We start from the raw sequence: 21,129 nt of genomic DNA, 5'->3' as shown, positions 1-21,129 counted from the left end.
AGTTGAGATGTGATGGACAGGTAGAGCTGTGGGTCATCAACATACATGTGGAAATTGTGAAGTGGCATTCATTTGGGAAATATCAGCATTGCTGTGACATTCAATGAGCTAATATTATTAATTCAGTGATACACAGCAGGGTAATGATATCACTGTGGTGACATTCATTGGGTTAACATTAGTATTTTGGTGACATTCATTGATATAATGTTAATATTCCAGTGACATTCATTGGGTTAACATTAGTATTTTGATATTGACCATATCTGTTGATTGGAGAGAACCTTCCAATGTTTTTCCTCCATTAAAGTCTTGGATGTGAAGCACTTTACTTTATACCGAATGCCAGAACAGATGGAAAGTTTGAACAAAAATGTAAATGAGCCGTGTGTTAATCCAGCATACAAACAGTACTGGAATTTCTTTTCTTTCCTGTGATAACTGATAAAAAATAAGTGGCTAAGGAGATAACGGGGCAGTGTTTTTTTGTTTAAGAACAGAGCTACCCATAGTCACACAATGAGGATAGAGCAAAGAGAAAAACACATAAAGCCAAGGACAGTGACGACAGGGAGAGAAGTAGGTTAGCTGGAGGAAACGGGGAGAGATTCTGAGTGAGACTTAAATCAAGGGCCTGTGGAAACATTTTCAGGTAATCAGAATTTATAGTTACCAAATTTAGGGAATGTTTGAAATTTAGGGAATGTTTCAAATTTAGGGAATGTTTCAATCACAAACAATGCCCAATTTAATTGTATGAACCTGAAATTCAGTTCACTAAAAACATGTGGAAATTTAAGGCTAAGACATTAATTTTTCTTTTCCAATATTTCATAGTACAGTATATTCTTCCAATGGAGCAAAGTTTAAATTATTTTCAATTGAGATATTTTCAGTGCTCTAGTGTTGTTTTCCCCTCTTTACATCACTGGGATTTTTTTTCTTTTAATAAGTTGTAAAAGATACACACACAAATATGTGCATCATAAAAACAGCCCCCAGGATGTTGCACAATATCAATGGATTATTACCTATTTAAATATTAGTACTCATTCATCATTGAATCCTGCAGTATTTAGTACTGCTGTGTTCAAAGTATGCAATATTTCTTAGAGTGGAACAAACTGCTATAAGAAAGTTGAAAATAGGTTAAGTACTTTACTCTGGGCCCAATTTTTGGCTTGCGTGGGAAATGGTCGGGTTTCCCCGAATGTGGGGTTTCTGACACACAAAAAAATGTGTCAGCCAGCTCCACGCAATTTTCGCTCAAGTGACCAATTAATTCCCAGCATGTGGGCAGCCTTGCTAATTGTCCATTTCTAGTCAGAAAGCCCCACAGTATGATGCCATCATTCGTGGTGCTTTCAAGGTCCACAGCAAGCACTGCATTGTCTGAAGGCTTCCAAACGAACCATACAGGATGGCAGAGGAGCCTGCAGCAGCTGTGGCCAGTGCCAGACCCCAAGCTGCCTTCAAATTCGACGAGGCTTCACTGCAGGCATTATTGGATGGGGTTAGGGCCCACAGGGAGGTCCTCTTCCCTAGGTCAGGGAGGAAGAGGCCTCCCACTGAGACCAATGCTGCATGGATGCAGGTGTCAGCAGATGCCAACTCACTGGGAGTCACCAGAAGAACCTTGGCATTACATCTCTAACTCCTTCCTTTACTCCCCCACAGTACCATCCAGAGCCCCCGTCCTCACTGTGGAGGAGGAAGAGGCTGTGCAGCCAGACTCCTCAGAGGAAGCTCCAACCTCTGAGGGCGCAGCGTCAGCAGAAGTAAGCGCACCCAGCACCAGCGCAGACACTCACACCTCGGGGGGACCTTCGGGACATAGAGTAGTGTTGTCACCTGGTGTTTCACAGCTCACACGTGAGCCTCAGCAGATTCTGAAGACAGGGACAGCAGTGGAGAGTCCTCATCGGAGGGCACAGGACCCTGCCAGCTCAGCTCAGCTGTGCTGCATGTCGACCCTCTGCCTCTGGGTCCATCCGCAAGAGAAGAGGTGATGGATCTCCATGCACAGATGCAGGAGTCTCTGGCAGGTTTTGTCTCCAGGGTCGCTGCGAGTGTGGAGCGAATGGAGGAGTCCATAGCGACCATGAGCAGAGCCTTTGTGGAGTCATTGGCGCATGAACGCATCACCATGGAAAGGTTGGCAACCTCCATGGAGGAGATAACTCGCCAGGGTACGGAAAACACGGTGAGTGCTCATAAGAGAATGACATCTCTTGAGGAGCGTGGGCCATCTGTTGAACAGAGAAACCAGATCTTCATGGAAGTCCTTCTGAGTAGGACTGCCAGTGCAGAAACGACTCCCATTGGCCCCCTAAAGCGCAGCTAGGTGCTCTCAAGCCACTTCCAAGCACTGGCCCCTTCTGGCCTGTGCAGCTTCAGGTGAGTGAGCAGCAGCCTGGTGCTCCTGGTGCTCATCCTGCTGTTCCTGGTTCTGCTGCTGCCACCTCTGCTGTTGGAGATCCTCTAATGGCAAGAAGGGAAGGAAAGAAAGGCGTCCCATGCTTCTCGTAGATGCCTCCGCTGAGGAAGCGCTGAGTGAGGGTGGCGAGAGGGGCTTCCCAGGAGATCGCATTGGAGAAGTGTGTGAGGCACCATCCTTCCACAGCTGTGCCTAAGCCTTGAAGAAGTAGCCCCAAACCTGCAACAACAAGGTCCTTCAACATACAAGTGCTGTCCCTTTAAATCGCAGCTTCTCCGATTGACCTGCAGCTGGCAGCAAGCAAGCCAACTGTTTTCACGCCAGGTCTCATCAGCGGGGTTCCCCTCAGGCGTGTTTCACGTGGGGAAAGCCCCAAAATCGCAACGGCCCCTCAAAATCTACTTAAACAAGGTAATAATTGGTGATTTGTGTTCCGACGGCCAGTCCCGCCAGCGGCGGGCGGGACTGAAGCGGGTCGCGGAGAAACGGCGGTCCGAAAGTCGGACGGGGCGGGGAATCAGGCTGGGGGGGGGGGGTTGTGACCTGCTTTTTCGGCGATTTTCTTCCCCCGGTCGCCTGAAAAGCCGCCCGACGGCTGGCAGAAAATCGGGGCCTCTGTCTCCAAATCCCATAACGGGTGATAAATTGCACAAGGCGGATTTGCAAATATATTGCATTTGATAAGTGGTCCTACACAGTTGTAAATATATGACCAATCCTGGGTCATAGTAATAAAGTCCCAAGCAGTACATAGCAAATTCAAGTGCTTTTACATTACAGGAGTGCAGCTGACTCCAGATGCCCATTCACCCTCTGTTAATGGCACTCCACAGTGTAAAGTGCCTGACCTTTCTGAAACCAGCAACATCATAGAACCATGAAAATGTCGGTCTGCAAATTTACCCTCGAGTTAAGGCTGCATGTCCCTGTAAAGTAAACAGAGGGGCCTTGAATTTCTTTCTTATTTGTGCCCAGAAACACATGTAACTGGGACATAAACCAATTATGAGGCCTAAAAGATTGCGGAATTTTGGGTGTAAGTACAATACGCCCAAATCTCCTCCATCTTTTACGGATGTCTATCAATCCCTCCACCCCAACGCATCTCTACCCATAAAACTGGCCCCGCCCCCAAGTTACTGAGCCTCATATATGAGTTTCCTACAATCGCGCTTGCTCAGAGGCTCTCTACATATTATGACCAGATTTTCAGGTGCAGTAGGAAACAGTCATTTTTCTGGTGTTTTATTGCAATTTTTTAAGCGTTTAAAATGTTTTTTTATTCTCACGGTGCCCTGCACTGTATTTTCTGTTTCTTTGAAAGCATTTTCATGGCATAAGTATAAGCCACATTAAAAATTGAAAAGCTTCCCCAGTTGCAGGTTCTTAAACATGCTGGCCTAGAAATTGAGTGGGCTTAGCGCCCAATTAGTGGCGCTAGAGGGCCTTGCGCCGGACTTATAGCCGTTTTGCAAATTGACTTGGGCCTTACCATCGGCGTTAGCCGGTAGCGCTGCGCCGGCACCGATGACGTCATCGGTGTGCGCAGCGTCCCGGTTGCCGTGGTAACCCGGCCCCAAGCCCAAATTCAGTTGCGCCCGCCTCGCCCGTGGCAGGCGCAACTAACGAATGTGAAAAGTGTTCTTACACGCCTTTGCGCCGGCACATAAAGGTGGAGCGGCGGCCGGCCGCGTTCCCGGCGGCCGCCTGCCCGCACCTCCCTTCCCGGACTCCTGCATCACCCCCCCCGCGGCCCTGATGAGTGTGTGCTGCGAGCCCGGCACTTCCCCGAGGTGCCGGGCTCAGATGTCGGGGGAATCCGCCGGACAGTTGTCGGCTGCAGGCAGCTCCTCCTTAACAGAAGGAGGAGGCCTGCAGTTCCCCAGCCTGCCGCACCGCATCGGGTGCCGCAGCGGGGGATTAGCACCGGGAAACCCAATTCAACGCCCGTTTTCAGGCGCTAAAACCCTCCTTTAGCGCCCGCCGCCCTCTGGGGCCGGCGCAACCGAATTTTCGTCGGGCGCTGCCGCATTAACGCTGGCGCAAAATTTCTGGCGCTACAGCCCTGGCGAGCCCACAACCCAATTTCTAGGCCGCTGTGCCTAATGTGCATGAATGATGGTTGAATGAGTTGAAACTTTAATTTTCATACCTAAAGTAGGAATATATAGTGTGATTCTGGCGCTCTCCTTGGGTCCGGATTGTTTACACCCATTTTTATATTTGGGCGTATTCTCATTAGATTGACAGGGAATTCTGATGTATCTTGAGATCAGGTGAATGGGTGCATTTTCAACTCTAACTTCCGGGCTGCACCCATTCAGGAAATTCAAGGTCAGGGAGTTGGTCCCCAATTTGCACTTGAAAGCATGTTAGAGTGGAGCCTAGCACTGCTGCACAGAGCAACACACGACTGAAATGGTAAAAGGGCGATAGTGTAAAAGTGTCTTTATATATTTGAAACTTCATGCACAATTCTTAAAAATCTATTGATGAAGCATCCAGGAGAGAATATTTATATTTGTTGAATGTAGCAGACATTTAAATAAAAAAAGCCAACACAATAGAGAGCAATTATTCGCATACCTGTAAACAAGCTATCAATTCACCACTACCGATTAAAACAGTACAAGTTACATTTATTAATTTTTATATCCTTGCTTTACTAAAATTCTCAAAAAAAAAGCTTTTTCAGTAAAGCTTTTTTCCTTGGGGAGTGGATGGGGGTAATTATAAGTCCCCCAGTGTAACGAGAGGGCTATGGTTGTTATTTCTACAGCAATCAGCTGCTGAGAATAATGCCTGAAGAAATCGTTATAGCAACAGGAGTAGGCCATTCAGCCCCTCGAGTCTGTTCCGCCATTCAATATCATGGCTGATCTAAGTAAGAATGGTTGACTGTGAGACGTCGTATTGTATCATAGTGTGGAATTTACTAAATGCTAGAAATTATAATGCAGTGTAAATCAACAGATGTTGATTATTCTTTATCAGAAGTCCCAAGTGTCCCATTAAAAAAGGGATTCCAGCCTTGTATACAACTTACTGTACATTGTACATGTGTGCCCACCTGTGTTTTCAGGAGACATTGGTACTGTGTTTAACACTTATTCTTATGATGTGTGGGTTACTAAAAGACAACCTACCAGCAACATCTCATCTGGTGTACTCGGTGATATATCATTAGAGATGGACCGTGAAGTGCTCAATCCCGTCTGTGAAACATTGGAAAGGCGTCTCTTACGCACACCACTGCAGTTGTTGGGGATTTTGAATGCACATCTCTTGTGGTAGTTGAGACCGCATCCTGCAAATATTTAAATTAAAAGATGCAATCAGTAATAGAAATAGACTCATTTTGATTTAAAAAGACTGCAGTTCTTTCCTTCCTGTGGGAAAATGATCAGCTGCCACAGAAATTCCTGATGATCAGCTCCTCAATGGAGTAACTGCCATAAGAACTGCCACTGTGTTAGCCATGGCTCAGCGCAAGCTCCCTCACCTCGGAGTCAGAAGGTCGTGGGTTCCAGTCCCACTCCAGAGACTTGAGCACAAAAATCTAGGCTGACGATCCAGTGCAGTACTGAAAGAGTGCTGCACTGTCTGAGGTACTGACTTTTGGATGAGATGTTAAACCGTCCTCTGAGGTGGACGTAAAAGATCCCATGGCAGTATTTCAAAGCAGAGGGGGGTCGCCCCAATATTTATCCCTCAACCAGCATCACTAAAACAGATTATCTGGTCATTATCTCATTTCTGCTTGTGGGATATTGCTGTGCACAATTTGGCTACCACGTTTCCTACATTACAACAGTGAGTTCAAAAGTAATTAATTGCAGTAAAGAGCTTTGGTACGTCCTGAGATCATGAAAGGCACTATATAAATGCAAGTCTTTCTTTAAGAAATAAATCGGACCTGGAACCCTGACAGAAGTTACAAGTTAACTATGTTAAGAGGCCACATTAAGGCTCATCAGATTAGAATTTTTTATAGATTGGAAAACTTACTGCTGAAATACATTTTCTGTAATTTGCAAATAATCATTTGCCATCTACTTAGGCATATGAAAACCAATTTTAAGAAATTGCAGTAAAGTGGCATAAGATATACAAAACCTTTACTCACCACATACATTAACTGTTTGTAATAGAAGAATAAAATATTCGTGTCTGAGGAAACTAAAATTTATAACAAACACTGCATTACTTAATCACAAGATCAAAGTGAACTGGCATACCGCTGTCAAATTTAATAAAACTTGATCGCTTTCAAACTTATCTCAAGTGTTTTGAGAAACAGATGACCAAATGTAGTTGATTAGAGAAGTCAAATGAATACGGCCAGTCTGAGCCCACCACCACTTAACCCATTCACAACTCCTTAGAATTTCCATAAACCCTGAACAATGTGAACTCCACGATTATACCAGCATTTTTGCTCCCACTTGTCTTCACATACATTCATCAGTCTCCTAAAATTGAGTGAGTAGTTTCATTTAACAGTTTGAAAGACTTGCAGTTATTCAAAACCTTGGCAAAGAAAATGCTGCAATGACGCTTCTCGCGGCGAGCGAACTGAATTGGACTTATTGGCCTAGAAATTCAGCGGGCTTTGCGCCCAGTTACCGCCCAAATAGGGTTTCTGCGCCAGTGTAAGAGGGTGCGCTGATATTCAGCGCTGCGGTAATGGCGGCGGTAGCCGGTAGCGCTGCGCCAACACCGATGGCGTCACCGGTGTGCACAGTGCCCCGGTTCCGCCCCGCTTCCAGCCCAAACCCCATATTTAGTTGCGGCCGCCTCTTCTGCAGCGGCCGCAAACAGCGATTGAAAAACGGGGCCGTACTGCTGCGCTACTGGGGCGCTTTAAGGTGGAGGTGCGGCCGGCCGCTTTTTCGGCGGCCGCCTGCCCGCACCTCCTTCCCTGGCCTCCTCCACCCCCCCCCCCCGCGGCATTGCCGGCTGCTTTCCGCGAGCCCGGCACTTCTCCGTGGTGCCGGGCTCATTTGCCGGCACAATCCAGCGGCGATCTCGCTGTTGCAGGCACCTCCCCCTTAAGAGAAGGAGGAGGCCTGCAGTACCGCAGCCTGCCGCTCCGCAGCGGGTGGCGCAGCGGGGCCTACAGCGCAGAAATTCAGTTTCAGCGCCCCAAGCGGGGGCGGGCACACCCTGGAATAGCGCCCGGTTCCGACTTGGGGCGCAAAAGCCGAATATCTGACGGGCGCACCTGGCTCCGCGCGCAGCGCTAACTTTTGGGCGTTAGCCTGCTGGCGGGCCTTAACTGAATTTCTCGGCCATTATCTCACCCTTCAGATCGCACTATATTTGTGCTGCAAATTGCTGGAACATCAAAGCGATAATGGCACAGCGATGTCAATGTTGTATTTGGGGCCTCCCAAACGCCGCGCCCAATGGTCTATCTCCTTAAGCAATGAAAGAAATGGATAGAGAAAGAAACAAAGCTAATAACAGGGGAAGGAAATAGGGTGAATTCGAGTCAAATTAGATATAGAGAGAGAAAAAAGAGACAGAAAGGAAAAGTACAAAAATAAAATTAACAAGGAGAAGAAGAGGACATTGTAACCCAGTTGTATTTGGGAATTGTTGTATTGGTCTTTGAGGTTAATGAGTGAATGGCAGGGTAGGTGTGCAATATGTACAAACATTCTTGACCCGTGAAGTATAGAACCAGCCATGATCAGGAACAGTGCAACTGCTTTCATAGGCACTGCTAGACAGAAAAGACCAAGGTCCATCAAGTTCACCGTCTACCATCCTGACAGTCACATGATACAATCATAGCAGTCAATCTCTATCAGTTAGTCTACAACAGACCCAAAAATGACACGAGGAAAACCCCAGTGGTGGAGAGTTTTGGGAACCATAGGTCCATAGTCACCTTTTTCCTCACAAGCATGCTACACTGCCCATGTCATGTCTCAAATTACTCATATACTGTATCCCCCAAATTATCTTCTGAAAGAAATCTATCTAATTTGCATTTCTGAGTGCTGAAACAGCTTTGCATCCCGAAAATGATTGCCTTCCGACACTAACAGGAGTGTGGATCACAAGACTGGCACAAAAGTACTGCCAATACGATTCACTACCAGCTGGAATGAGACTCCACAGTTTTGTTGGTCCCTTTATGACTCCAAAGTTGAGTGTCACATCCAGGCCATAAATCACGTCATTGACAGGGTCCTTACGACATGAATTACCAGCTTTAAATGGCTGCGGCAAGATTAATTTGCATCAATGGCGTAAATCCACAAATTTCATGATACGCAATTTATTTCAATGGGGAGGATCATGCCGAGGTTAACATTTTTTCGTTTTTTGTTGAGGCTAACGGTGGATCAGCGTAAAGCGTTCAGCAATTTGTGGAGAATCGGATCTCATGGCATATCTCTTCTTCGCCACAAATTGCTGGATTTTTTATGAACTACAACAACAACTTGCAATTATATAGCACCTTTAATTTAGTGAAACGTCCCAAAGTGCTTCACAGGCGCATTATCAGACAAAATTTGACACTGAGCCACAGAAGGAGATATTAGGGTAGATGACCAAAACCTTGGTCAAAGAGGTAGGTTTTAAGGGGCTTCTTAAAGGAGTAGAGAGAGGTAGAGAGGCGGAGAGGTTTAAGGTGGAAATTCGAGGGTTTAGGGCCTAGGCAGCTGAAAGCACAGCTGCCAATTGTGCAGTGATTAAAATAGGGGATGCATAAGAGGCCAGAATTGGGGGAGCACGGAGATCTCAGAGGGTTGTAGGGCTAAAGGAATTTACAGAGATAGGGAGGGGATAATAATGGTAAGCGCCATTAATTCGCCATTATTTTACCAGCAGTTTCTTGTCCCTTGATATGTATTGGCACAATTGAGTTTTGTGTACAGACAATAATCCCATCTCACTGTTAATTATCCTGGTTTAAAAACATTGCAGGTTTTTCTGAAACTTTTAAGGATAACCACTTTTACTCTCATCCACCTCATCGTGATATATCTTTCCCTTTATTTACTGATTACAGCTTTTCATTATTACATAGTTATCTAAATCCAGTTAACTAACAAAAATAACAAAACAACTGCTTATTTCACAATTATAGTATTTGAGACAGATACGATTTAGAGATAACATGTATAATTCAGCAAATAAGGAGTTAAAGGCCCACAATTAGGAATCATTTAGGATTATACTATTAAGTATCTCTCCCCCCCCACCCCGCCCCCAACCACCATCTTTAATTTTCAGTCTTCATACTGCAGTAACTATGGTAACATGAGTAAGGCTACATAAGCCAGAACTGTTAAATTATTTCTTTGACAGATTCTTAATAGCTAGAGAGAAAGAACTTGCAAACCAAATTGAGATATTCCAGTTATCTGATTAGCATAAGGTTTGTCTTTGTTATTTGCTATACAAATGTTGAAATTGTTAAGTCATTCAAAGACTGCACACTCCGATAAATGTTCACATATTAGGCCCTTCAATACTGTGCTGTTTGATGTCGGCAAGCCTATTTGCTCAACATCATCTTCATGAGGTATCTCCAGTCTGTGCTGCCCTCTTCATCTATTATGACATACAAGACCAGCTGAAAAAATGCCTTGATGGCCAAGAAAGCTCTGTTTATGCTTATATCCAGAGTCTGAGACCTCCCAGCCTGGCAGCTCCTGGGGCAAAGCTAAGAAGAGCCTTCATGGTCTGTTCATTTTCCTGAACCATGTACCCTAGAAAAAGTGGGTGTTATCAAAAGGCATCAGGTAATTCTGGACATTTGGAGCCTCAATCTTCTCTTCACAATAATTTCAAGGATGCTTGCCAAACAGCTCTGCAAGCTGTTGATCAAGATGGTTAGTTGTGACAAGGCTGAACTCTGCCATGCCCACTGCTATCAACCCTCCTTCTCATCCCCACCCGCAAGGAATTAACTAATATGTAAGAGCACAAGACAACCAGTACTTCAGACGGTGATAGCACTGTTGTCAGTTCCACTGATGTTCTGCAATTCCTAAATGAATTCCAGCATTAGTATGTTGGTGCCTTTATCTTGAGTTTGGCACAGGTGCCCTGGTGCCCATATACATGTATGTTATGATTCCTAATACTAATTTGGGGAGTGATGTCAGGGTGGTAATACACAGTGGAAGGAAAGGTCCAGGTGATGTAGCCTTGAACAAACGGGGGCCTAGAACTTCGTCTCGGGCAGTGGGCCATAATGGGTGGTATCGGATCAACTGCCTGTTATGCGAAGCACCTGATCTTCAGCTCTAATGACGGCAATGGAACTGAATATCAGGCACTGCGTATAACGGGTGGCCAAGCCAATACCGCCCGCTTTGCGCCACAGCCCGAGATGAATGTCTAGCCCAGGTAGTCTGAGAACATTCCCTGGCTTGTGTCAAAAGTTGTATATAGTAGAAACAAGTGATGAAAATATTTATACATCAAACTGCAATAATGTATTAAAACAAAAAAATGATCAATATCAGATACCAGTTCAAAGAAACTTTAAATCATAATTCATTTTTCTATAAATTTTCTAGACATCTATGAAGTTTTACTTGTCATCAGAATAATGAGGATTTTCATAAAGACACCTTTACAAAATGTGCAAGAGCAGTATCCAGCTTTAGAAAACCTGGCCTGTTTAATAAAGGTCCCATTCATTATTTTCAGGCTATGATGTACTGTGTTAATCAAATTGTGAGAAGTATTATGTCCTCCTCACTCACTACTTTCCCTCCCATAGTAAAATAATGGGACTCAAGGCGGATAAATCCCCTGGACCTGATGGCTTACACCCTAGGGTCGTGAGAGAAGTGGCGGTAGGGATTGTGGATGCATTGGTAATAATTTTCCAAAACTCCCTGGACTCAGCAAAGGTCCCGGCAGATTGGAAAACTGCAAATGTAACACCCTTATTTAAAAAGGGTAGCAGGCAGAAGGCTAGAAACTATAGACCTGTTAGCCTAACATCTGTGGTTGGTAAAATTTTAGAGTCCATTATTAAGGAGACAGTAACGGGACATTTGGATAAACATAATTTAATAGGACAAAGTCAGCATGGTTTTATGAAGGGGAAGTCATATTTGACAAATTTGCTTGAGTTCTTTGAGGAAGTAACATACAGGGTGGATAAAGGGGAACCAGTGGACGTAGTGTATTTAGACTTCCAAAAGGCATTTGACAAGGTGCCACACAAAAGATTATTACTCAAGATAAAAAATCACGGGATTGGGGGTAATATTCTGGCATGGGTGGAGGATTGGCTATCTAACAGAAAGCAGAGAGTTGGGATAAATGGTTCATTCTCAGACTTGCAATCAGTAACTAGTAGTGTTCCGCAGGGGGTCAGTGCTGGGTCCCCAACTCTTTACAATCTATATTAACGATTTTGAGGAGGGGACCGAGTGTAACATATCAAAGTTTGCAGATGATACAAAGATGGGAGGGAAAGTAATGAGTGAGGAGGACGTAAAAAACCTGCAAAGGGACATAGACAGGCTAAGTAAGTGGGCAGAGATTTGGCAGATGGAATACAATACTGGAAAGTGTGAGGTTATGCACTTTGGCAGGAAAAATCATAGAGCAAGTTATTATCTTAATGGCAAGAAACTGGAAAGTACTGTAGTACAAAGGGATCTGGGGGTCCTGGTGCACGAAACTCAAAAAGTTAGTATGCAGGTGCAGCAAGTGATCAAGAAGGCCAATGGAATGTTGGCTTTTATTGCTAGGGGGATAGAATATAATAAGAGGGAGGTATTGTTGCAGTTGTACAAGGTATTGGTGAGACCGCACCTGGAATACTGCATACAGTTTTGGTGTCCATACTTAAGAAAAGACATACTTGCTCTCGAGTCAGTACAAAGAAGGTTCACTCGGTTAATCCCGGGGATGAGGGGGTGGACATATGAGGAGAGGTTGAGTAGATTGGGACTCTACTCATTGGAGTTCAGAAGAATGAGAGGCGATCTTATTGAAACATATAAGATTGTGAAGGGGCTTGATCGGGTGGATGCGGTGAGGATGTTCCCAATGATGGGTGAAACTAGAACTAGGGGGCATAATCTTAGAATAAGGGGCTGCTCTTTCAAAACTGAGATGAGGAAAAACTTCTTCACTCAGAGGGTAGTAGGTCTGTGGAATTTGCTGCCCCAGAAAGCTGTGGAAGCTACATCATTAAATAAATTTAAAACAGAAATAGACAGTTTCCCAGAAGTAAAGGGAATTAGGGGTTGCGGGGAGCGGGCAGGAAATTGGACATGAGTCTAGGTTCGGAACGCTCATGGCCCTGTGGGTAGTGGAGCGGGCCCAGGGGCCGTGTAGCCTGGTTCTGCTCCTACTTCTTGTGTTCTAATTATGTGTTAGATTTCAGGAGATGGTTCTATTCCTGTTCCTGGCTGGGGTGGAGATCACCTTTTACAGAAGGTAAGTACTGTAGAAAATATAGGGACAGAGTGATCTCCTGGACGAGTTTCGCTCACCTAGATGGGTCGGAGAGGAATTTCCCAGACTTTTTCTCCCAAATTGGCCATTGGGTTTTTATCTGGTTTTTCACCTCTCCCAGGAGATCACATGGGTTCGGGTGGGATGTAGAGTGATAGAAGATTTGAGGTTAGGATCAGATCAGCCATGATCTTATTGAATGGCGGAGCAGGCTCGAGGGGCCGATTGGCCTACTCCTGCTCCTATTTCTTATGTTCTTATCAAAGTACTGGTGTGCAAATCTATTATTTAGGATTTGGTATAAAAGAACAGAAAATGGTTCATCAGTTAGAATTGGTGTTCAGACAGTTACGGGCACACAGATGCCAACTTTCAGACACAAGCGTAGGAGTTATATTTCTCCCCTCTATGTTAAGAAATTGAAAAGTCTTAAAAATAATTTCTGCCTCCATCCTATTGGTTTCGATGGCACCTTGGGTTCAGACTACACTAGGGTTCCAATTTTTTCATGCCTAATTTTTGTAACTGAGATTTATTTTCAGTAATGCAGTTATGGGAATTTCTAGGGGTTTGTGTGAAAAATAATCTGCAGCTATTTGTCACAAATCTGAAACTGATTCATCACATATCAGGCTCAAATCTCCAAGGTGTATGCGACATCAAGATTTTTTTCATAAATTCAGAATTTGTTCACAATTATTAATCATGTTAAGTCAATTCAATTTATCATAAGACACAAATATTGCAATGTCAAGGTTACTGTATTTTTGAGAGGCAACAGGATATTTTCTATTTCTCACCAATTTTCTCCAATATTGTGCATTTAACAGATTTGGGGGGAAAAATTCGGTATCGCCCATTTTGGGGTGCTAATATCGGCCGGGCGCAAAGTTTAGCGACCAGCGCTAATTATCGCCTCCAACTGCAAAATTGGCCTCTATCGCCCCTGGAGGTGATTTGAGTGTTAAATCAGGCGATACACATCTCTCTTAAGGCGCAAACGTCAGGGAGCGAGGCACTACCTCAGAACGCTACCAAAGCTCAGGCGAAGCCAATTACCATGGAAGCCAGGCAGACTGGCGCCATCCAGTTCTTAAAGGGGAGGGGCCATCTTGCTGGCCAGCCACTCCATGCTCATTGCAGCCTTGAATCTTGGCCTGGAGAGACCTCAAAAGCAATTGTGTTGGAAGCACTAATGGATAGGCCCACGGAAAGAGCTCGGCACTTAGGAACCTCAAAAGTGGTGCTAAGGGCCAAAACTCCTTAGGACAGCGTTAAAACCAAAAATTTTGCCAACAAGAAAAGGCAGGAAGCGCCCGCCTTTAAATAGCGCTCCCCCAGCCCCTTCCTGACTAAAAACGTTCCCTTCTACCTGTCATTCCTAGTGGCAGGCACTAAGGCAGGGGGCATGACTCAATATCCGGTCTGGGGCGCTACCGGGGCGTTGCACGCTTGACTGACGTCACGATCTGCGGGCACAGGAGGTCGTGGTGGTAGTGTTTAGCGCCGCTGCAAAACGACTGGTCAATTTCGGGAGCGGCGCTAAAATTGCCGCGCTCGGACGCTAAGTTCCTAGCGCCCCCCCGGAGGCACTAACTGGAGGCGCTAAGCAACCTAATTTCTCCCCCTTGATTTCTTATTTACTACGATCTAATATTCTGTTGAAAATCAACTGAGGACAAATTACTTAGATAAAATACAAAGGGCCAAAAATTGCGGTTGGAGGCGTACCTCTGGAGTACGTCACCGACCCGTAAAAGGAATACGTGCCTACCTGATGGCGGCGTGACTGCGAAAACTTGCAGTCTGAGGATGCGAGGCAGAGGGCAGTGTAATGGCCCACGGATCCCAGGGACACAGGCGGTGCAGAAGCATACTTGGGATCACAAGGGCCTGGTCCTCCAATCACAAAACAGAATTTGATTTTAATCATTCCCAGAGATGTAATGGAATCACAAAATCAGATCTAATTACAATTTACAGAATTAGAATTTAATTCGTAAGTAGCTCCTTTCCATCAAGCACACTAAAAATTTAATTTTTTTGATAATTTGCCACATCATTAAAATTCTAATCCGGGCCAATATTTCCAGAAACTCATTTGATTCAGTGTATGTGTATAATTTCTGATATGAAAATCTTTAAATCATGCCTGAGGTATCCCCTTATGCTGATGCAAACAGGCCTGCGCCTGTTTGCATCAACCGTAACATTTCCGCGCGCAATGTCTGGCCAGTTGGTGGGCAAATAACCCAACTCTGTACCAGCAATTGCTTTTTCGTGGCCCGTGCGGATGGCCTGTCAATGCGTACGTTGACAGATGGCAAGTTCCAAATTTCTCACATGTGCAAGCACATGGAAAAATCCCAAACTTGAGGTGGATTTCAAAGGAGGTATGACGACGTACTCTCGGAGTACACCGTCATACCGACCACAAAATCCGGGCCGTTGTACATTTGTGGCAGTTTTGCTTCAGTCAGATTCAGAAAGCAAGGAACATAGGAATGTACAAGAATGGCAAAGACCATCTTGGTTCATTTGTCTGGCCTCAAAATTCAAAACAGAATGGCCTAGAAATTCAGTATAGCCACTTTTGGGGCGGTAAAGTCGGGCGGGCGCTAAAGTTTGCGCCCGGCGCAAAGTCGATGGCACTTCGCCGATATTCAGTAGCTTCGCCCTAAGAGGTTGCTTGAGCGCTAAAACTGGCGATGCACGCCTATCTTTAGGCGCTAAGCCGGCGGTGCTGAGGGATAGCGCCGAGGCCGGGCGCAGCGCAGGTGCGGTCATTTCTTGATTGACAGCAGACACCGTGGCGCCGGCCAGCTCTTAAAGGGGGAAGGGTCGACTTGCTCTGCTGCAACGGCCTGCACACTGCAGCCTTCCAGCTAGGCCTGAACACTGCTGGTGATCAGAAGGAGCCATGGCAATGGTACAGAAGGCCCGTGAGCGTGCCCTGCGCTTCTCAGCCCATGACTTGAAGGTGATGGTGAGGGCCTTGGAGAAGAGACAGCACATCTTGTTCCCGGACACTGGCAGGAAGCCTCCCACCAGCGTCTATAGGAAAGCCTGGAGGGAGGTCGCCCGCTGGGTGTCGGCCACCGGCGATGCCCCCTGGGACAATGTCCAATGCCGGAAGAAGTTTAATGACCTGACCAGGATTGTCAGGGTGAGTACCCTTTCCAGTCTCCTCCTCATCCTTGCATGTACACCTGACATGATGGGCAAAGGGACCTGAAAGCCCTAATGGCCAGCCCTCAGCCAGCAGCTATGGGACAGTCATGAACATCAATTGCACATTCTGCACTTTACACCATGGGAGGCAGTGCACACCACATCAGGGCTACACACTGGCCAAGCTATTCCACCATGGGAGGCAGCGCACACCACATCAGGGCTACACACTGGCCAAGCTATTCCACCATGGGAGGCAGCGCACACCACATCAGGGCTACACACTGGCCAAGCTATTCCACCATGGGAGGCAGCGCACACCACATCAGGGCTACACACTGGCCAAGCTATTCCACCATGGGAGGCAGCGCACACCACATCAGGGCTACACACTGGCCAAGCTATTCCACCATGGGAGGCAGTGCACACCACATCAGGGCTACACACCGTACTTACAGGCCGTCCTTTCTCTTGCAGGCAAAACTTGCCAACAACCGAAGGCACCAGGAGGAGACCGGGGGAGGCCGCCCCCAGATCCAGGAGCTCACTCCCCTGGAGGAGCGCGTGAGTCGCCTCATGGGAGCCCGGGTGATTGGGCCCGTTGCCTGTGGAGATGCCGACCATCTTCTGGGCCACAATGGTATGGACATCACCTTTTGGACCTCTCTCGTCGCACTTGCGCATCCGATCTACCTCCTTTGCCACTGTCCGACCAATGCGCTGAATGCCACCAGTCATGCCTCCCTCGCTGACGCCCTCTCCTCACTCTAAAGCTACTCTTGTGCCTTCCTGCTTTCAGCTGGTGACGAGGAGCTCCCTGAAGCTGCCAGTGACAGCCCCTCCGAGGAGGAGGAGGAGGAGGAACAGGAAGGCGGACCATCAGGGCAGCACTCAGGTCCGGCTGCAGATGCCGAAGTAGTGGACACGTCTTCCCTGGAGGAGAGCCTGGAGGAAGTGTCGGAGGGGAGTGGAGCTGCTGGGACCAGTGGCGTCCAGCAACCCAGGAGGGCTGCGGTTGGTCCGCGGCCTTCCCCCCAGAGGGGGGAAGGATCGGAGGGGAGTGCAGTTGCTGGGCCCAGTCGCCGCTGGCAACGTGGCAAGGGTCGGGCAGCTCTGCCCCCTGCTCCCCAGCGGGCGAGTCCGGACTCCAGTCCGGCCACATTCAACTCAGAGGAGGCGCGCCACCTCGATCAAATGGCCCAGGATTCGGATCGCCAGCACACCGAGCTGATGGGGGTAGTGGCACGGATGCCTGAGGCGATCGAGTCCCTGGCTAGTAGTGTGCGCGAGTTCGGGGCCTCACATGCCGCGAGTGGCCGGCTGATCAGTGATGCCGTCCAGACAGTGGCTGCTCTGTTGCGGTCGCAGACCAGGGCAACAGGGGCACTGACTGCTGCCACACGCGCTGCGTCAGCCAGGCATCGCCTGGACACCCGCCGCGCTGCAGCAGCACAGCGGGCTGCCCTTCGGCAGATTGGTGCGCATGCTGCAGTGCGGGCCCGTGCGAGTGCCAGAGTGCCACATCACCAGCCAGGGCCGACCATCCGCCAGATTGCACACATTCCTCCAGCCGTCACCGCCACTCCCCCAGTGGCGCCTCAACGGCAAGCGGCTGCGAATGATGTTGGCCAGGCACAGCTGCGCCAATCACCAGCCGGCCCCTCGAGGGGCAAACCCCGTCTAGGCCGCCCCCCAAGGGCATCTGCCGGAAGGACATCTAACCCTCAGGAGCCTTTCCCCAGCCTCGCAGCAGCCACTGGGCAGAGCTTGCGGAGGAGCAGCAGGCCGGGCAGGGGCCCCAAAAGGCTCGACAATGTCTCGCCCTCGCGGCCCAATAAGTAGACGGTGTGGCCAAGTGTTATTTTATATGGCGATGCCTATGTTTCTTTTGGGGATGGTTGTTTTGTTTCTGGGGATGTTTTTTGGGTTAAGGCCGAGGATGAAGGCCATTTTTGTCCAAATGTTCAGTTATTCCTCCCCAGGTTGTGGGAGTGAGTCATTTGATGTACTGTTTTTTGGGGCCGTTGAATGTTTCTGGGTTTCATGTGGGAAGGGGTTTCATTGGTCTAAAATAAAGATTTCTCTTTATTCAGAGAGTGTCCATGTTTGTTGCTGTAAGTGTTTGTTGCCTTCGCCGGCTGAGGGCTTGCGGAGCGGCTGCGTTCATGTTCCTTCATGGCCACAAGGCATTCCCTGACAGGGGGCTTAGAAGTGACGTTCAATAAGCCGCCGACGGACGGCCCTTGGACCTTCTCGCTCCCTCCTGGGATGGTACTCCTCCTCCTCCTGCTCCTCCTCCTCATGCTCCTCCTGCTCCTCCTCCTGAGGTGGTGGTCCAACGTGAGGTGGCAGTGCCTGAGTCCTGCGGAGAGCCAGGTTGTGCAGCATGCAGCAAACAACGACGAATTGGGACACTCGGTCCGGGGAATACTGCAGAGATCCGCCGGAACGATCCAGGCAGCGGAACCGTTGCTTGAGGACGCCAATTGTTTGCTTGATTATGTTCCTGCTCGCTTGATGACTCTCGTTGTATGCCTCTTCAGCAGGGGTCCTGGGCGCGCGGAGCGGGGTCATGAGCCAGGTACACAAAGGATAGCCTTTGTCCCCGAGAAGCCATCCTCTTGGGGGAGGCTGTGCCTCGAACATGTCACGCACAGTTGTCTGCCGCAGGACAAAGGCATCGTGGCTGCTGCCTGGAAAGCGGGCATTGACAGCTAGGATGCGCAGCTTGTGGTCACACACCAGCTGCACATTGAGGGAATGGTAGCCCTTCCGGTTGCGGTAATCCTCGGCATGCTCCACAGGTGCCCGCAAAGCCACATGCGTACAGTCAATGGCGCCCTGCACCAAGGGGAAGGCCGCGAATCTTGCAAATCCCAGTGCACGCTGATGCTGCCTCTCCAGGGCCATGGGGAAGGAGATGAATTGGCGTCTCCTTCTGAAAAGGGCATCGGTCACCTGGCGGATGCAGCAATGCACGGCGAACTGGGATATGTTAGCAATGTCCCCAGCAGCGGATTGGAAGGAGCCGGTGCCATAGAAGTTCAAGGCCACCGTCACCTTCGCCTCCACCGACAGAGACGTCCTGCTCCTGAGCTTTGGACGCAGATCTCTGCGAAGCAGATGGCAGATCTCTCCAACCACCTCCTTTCGGAATCTCAGCCTTTTTACACATCGCGCGCCACTCATGTTGAGGTAGGAGCGCTGCTGGCGGTATGCCCTGACTGGGTAAGGCCTATGTTGCCGACGCCTGTTGCCCCCTCTGCGTCTAGCCAGGGCTGCCCCTCTCACACCGCGTCTGCGAGCCCTACGGACATGACGCTGAAACTCAGCGTTGGCACCCCATGCAGCCCCCATAATATGCTGCCAAACAGTCAAATATCCAAGAGGCCACTTGCAACGCTCTGGCCTGAAGCCAAAAATACCTGAGCTAGTGTTGGCCCAAACCAGAAAGCTGTCTTCCTTGGTCTCTCTCCAGAAATCCGTTGCACAAGAGTGTTTGCTGCAAAATGCCTGCCCTTTATAGTGCAGGGTAAGTGCCCTTTAATTTACGCTCCCCGGGGCCCGCGTCGGCTCTGTTGCGTTCCACTAAACAAGCGTGCGGGCCGCCGGCCGCACAATGGGGCGGTCCCACTGAAGTTCTGGATCGGGGCGCGCAAAGGGCGTTGCACGAGGATATGACGTCATTTTCTGCGCGCGCAGGTGAGCGCGCGCTAAACTTTGCGCCGGCGCTAAATGTCTACTTAATTTGGGGCGAGGCGCAGATCGCGCTGCGCCCGGACGCTACACGCATAGCGCCCGAAATTCACTTCTCTTAAGGCGCTAACGGCTGGCGCAAGCAACTGAATTTCCAGGCCAATATCCCTCAACTGATTTTCTTACCAAATGTCTGCCCAACTCCTTCCTAATATTATCATTATTAATAATTACACACATTTGTCTCTGAGAATGGATATAATAGCAGCTTTTAAAAAATGTAATAGCAACAATCTGCAGCTAAAATGTCTGTTATGGGGATGTCTGTCCAGATACTCTCAGAGAATTTGTTCAATAGCGAACAGCACCCATTACAGATAACCCAATTCTAGAGGTATTTGGACTCTGTAACTGATTTATTTATTGAAACACAGTTCTAGGATCCTTACATTCACTTCAGAACAAAGTAGTAGTACTCCATCTCTTGGTGCATATGGTTAGTTCATGCTAGTATAAAAACACCTTGCTGTATCATTCAGCTTTCCAGCAATATACAGTTATAAATCATAAAATTGCATTCCATTTTCACAAGCCTTTCCATAAAATGTATTATTTTAATTTAATATAATAATCTCAAAGAAATGAGTGTTGCAACAAAGATTAAATAATTATAGCTGGCATCAACATTGGTATGAGGAATGACATTACAACAGGTGATCTGCAGTCTACGTATCCGTTCATCACTAAATGTGTCAAATGATTTGGGGATTTGCAAAATTCCCATTTCAGAAATAATCTACTGCAAATAAATCACTGATACTCAGTCTGCATATGTGGTCACAAAAGGGAATGGTTCACTTGTCTGAACATGTTGCCATTTAAAACAAAAGTTCAGTCGCATAAAGATTTACACATATACTACACATCCTGTTAATTTCAGCAGTCTTTACACCTTAGGCAGAGACATCACTTGTGTAAATGTTTTTTTTAAACAGGTATAGTGAGCCTTGACAAAACAACCACCAACACTGCTATCCAATAAATGTTACTTTATATCCTTACTGTTTGAACACAGCCACCACTGGGTCACAGCACCTGCCGAGTCATTACTTTACAAAGCATTCTTGGCTGCAAAATGCTTTGACCTCTTTGGAATTCTCGCCATATTATTCATTCAGAAAAAATAATCATCTCTTGACCAGCCTATGTTTTATGTAGATGAAAATTGTTTCTGTAGAGTACCATACATTATGAAAAGTTTACACTGTACTTTGTTTCATCCTAAATGCAGGTTTTCAGTGATTGGTGGTATGACTGACTGTAAAAGTCATAAATCAGAAGTTTCCAGCTGTCTAAAAGAGGGTAGGCTGTAAAAA

The 21,129-nt window shown here is 47.4% G+C and overlaps 1 protein-coding gene across 1 annotated transcript in view; it reads right to left on the bottom strand.

Annotated features, from left to right (window-relative positions):
* The window catches only part of prkd1 (protein kinase D1), a 576,249-nt gene that overhangs the window by 103,106 nt on the left and 452,014 nt on the right, over positions 1-21,129 (bottom strand). The window contains exon 4 of the mRNA XM_086003420.1: positions 5,584-5,744. Coding sequence (XP_085859546.1) covers positions 5,584-5,744 — 161 coding nt within the window. The remainder of the gene's footprint in view (positions 1-5,583; positions 5,745-21,129) is intronic.

The sequence above is a fragment of the Somniosus microcephalus genome, chromosome 12 (assembly GCF_052327205.1).
Source record: "Somniosus microcephalus isolate GS21.2 chromosome 12, FLI_Smic_1.0, whole genome shotgun sequence".
Taxonomy (NCBI): domain Eukaryota; kingdom Metazoa; phylum Chordata; class Chondrichthyes; order Squaliformes; family Somniosidae; genus Somniosus; species Somniosus microcephalus.
The sequence above is the reverse complement of the archived record's forward strand: the minus strand, read 5'-3'. Positions and strand labels throughout refer to the sequence as shown.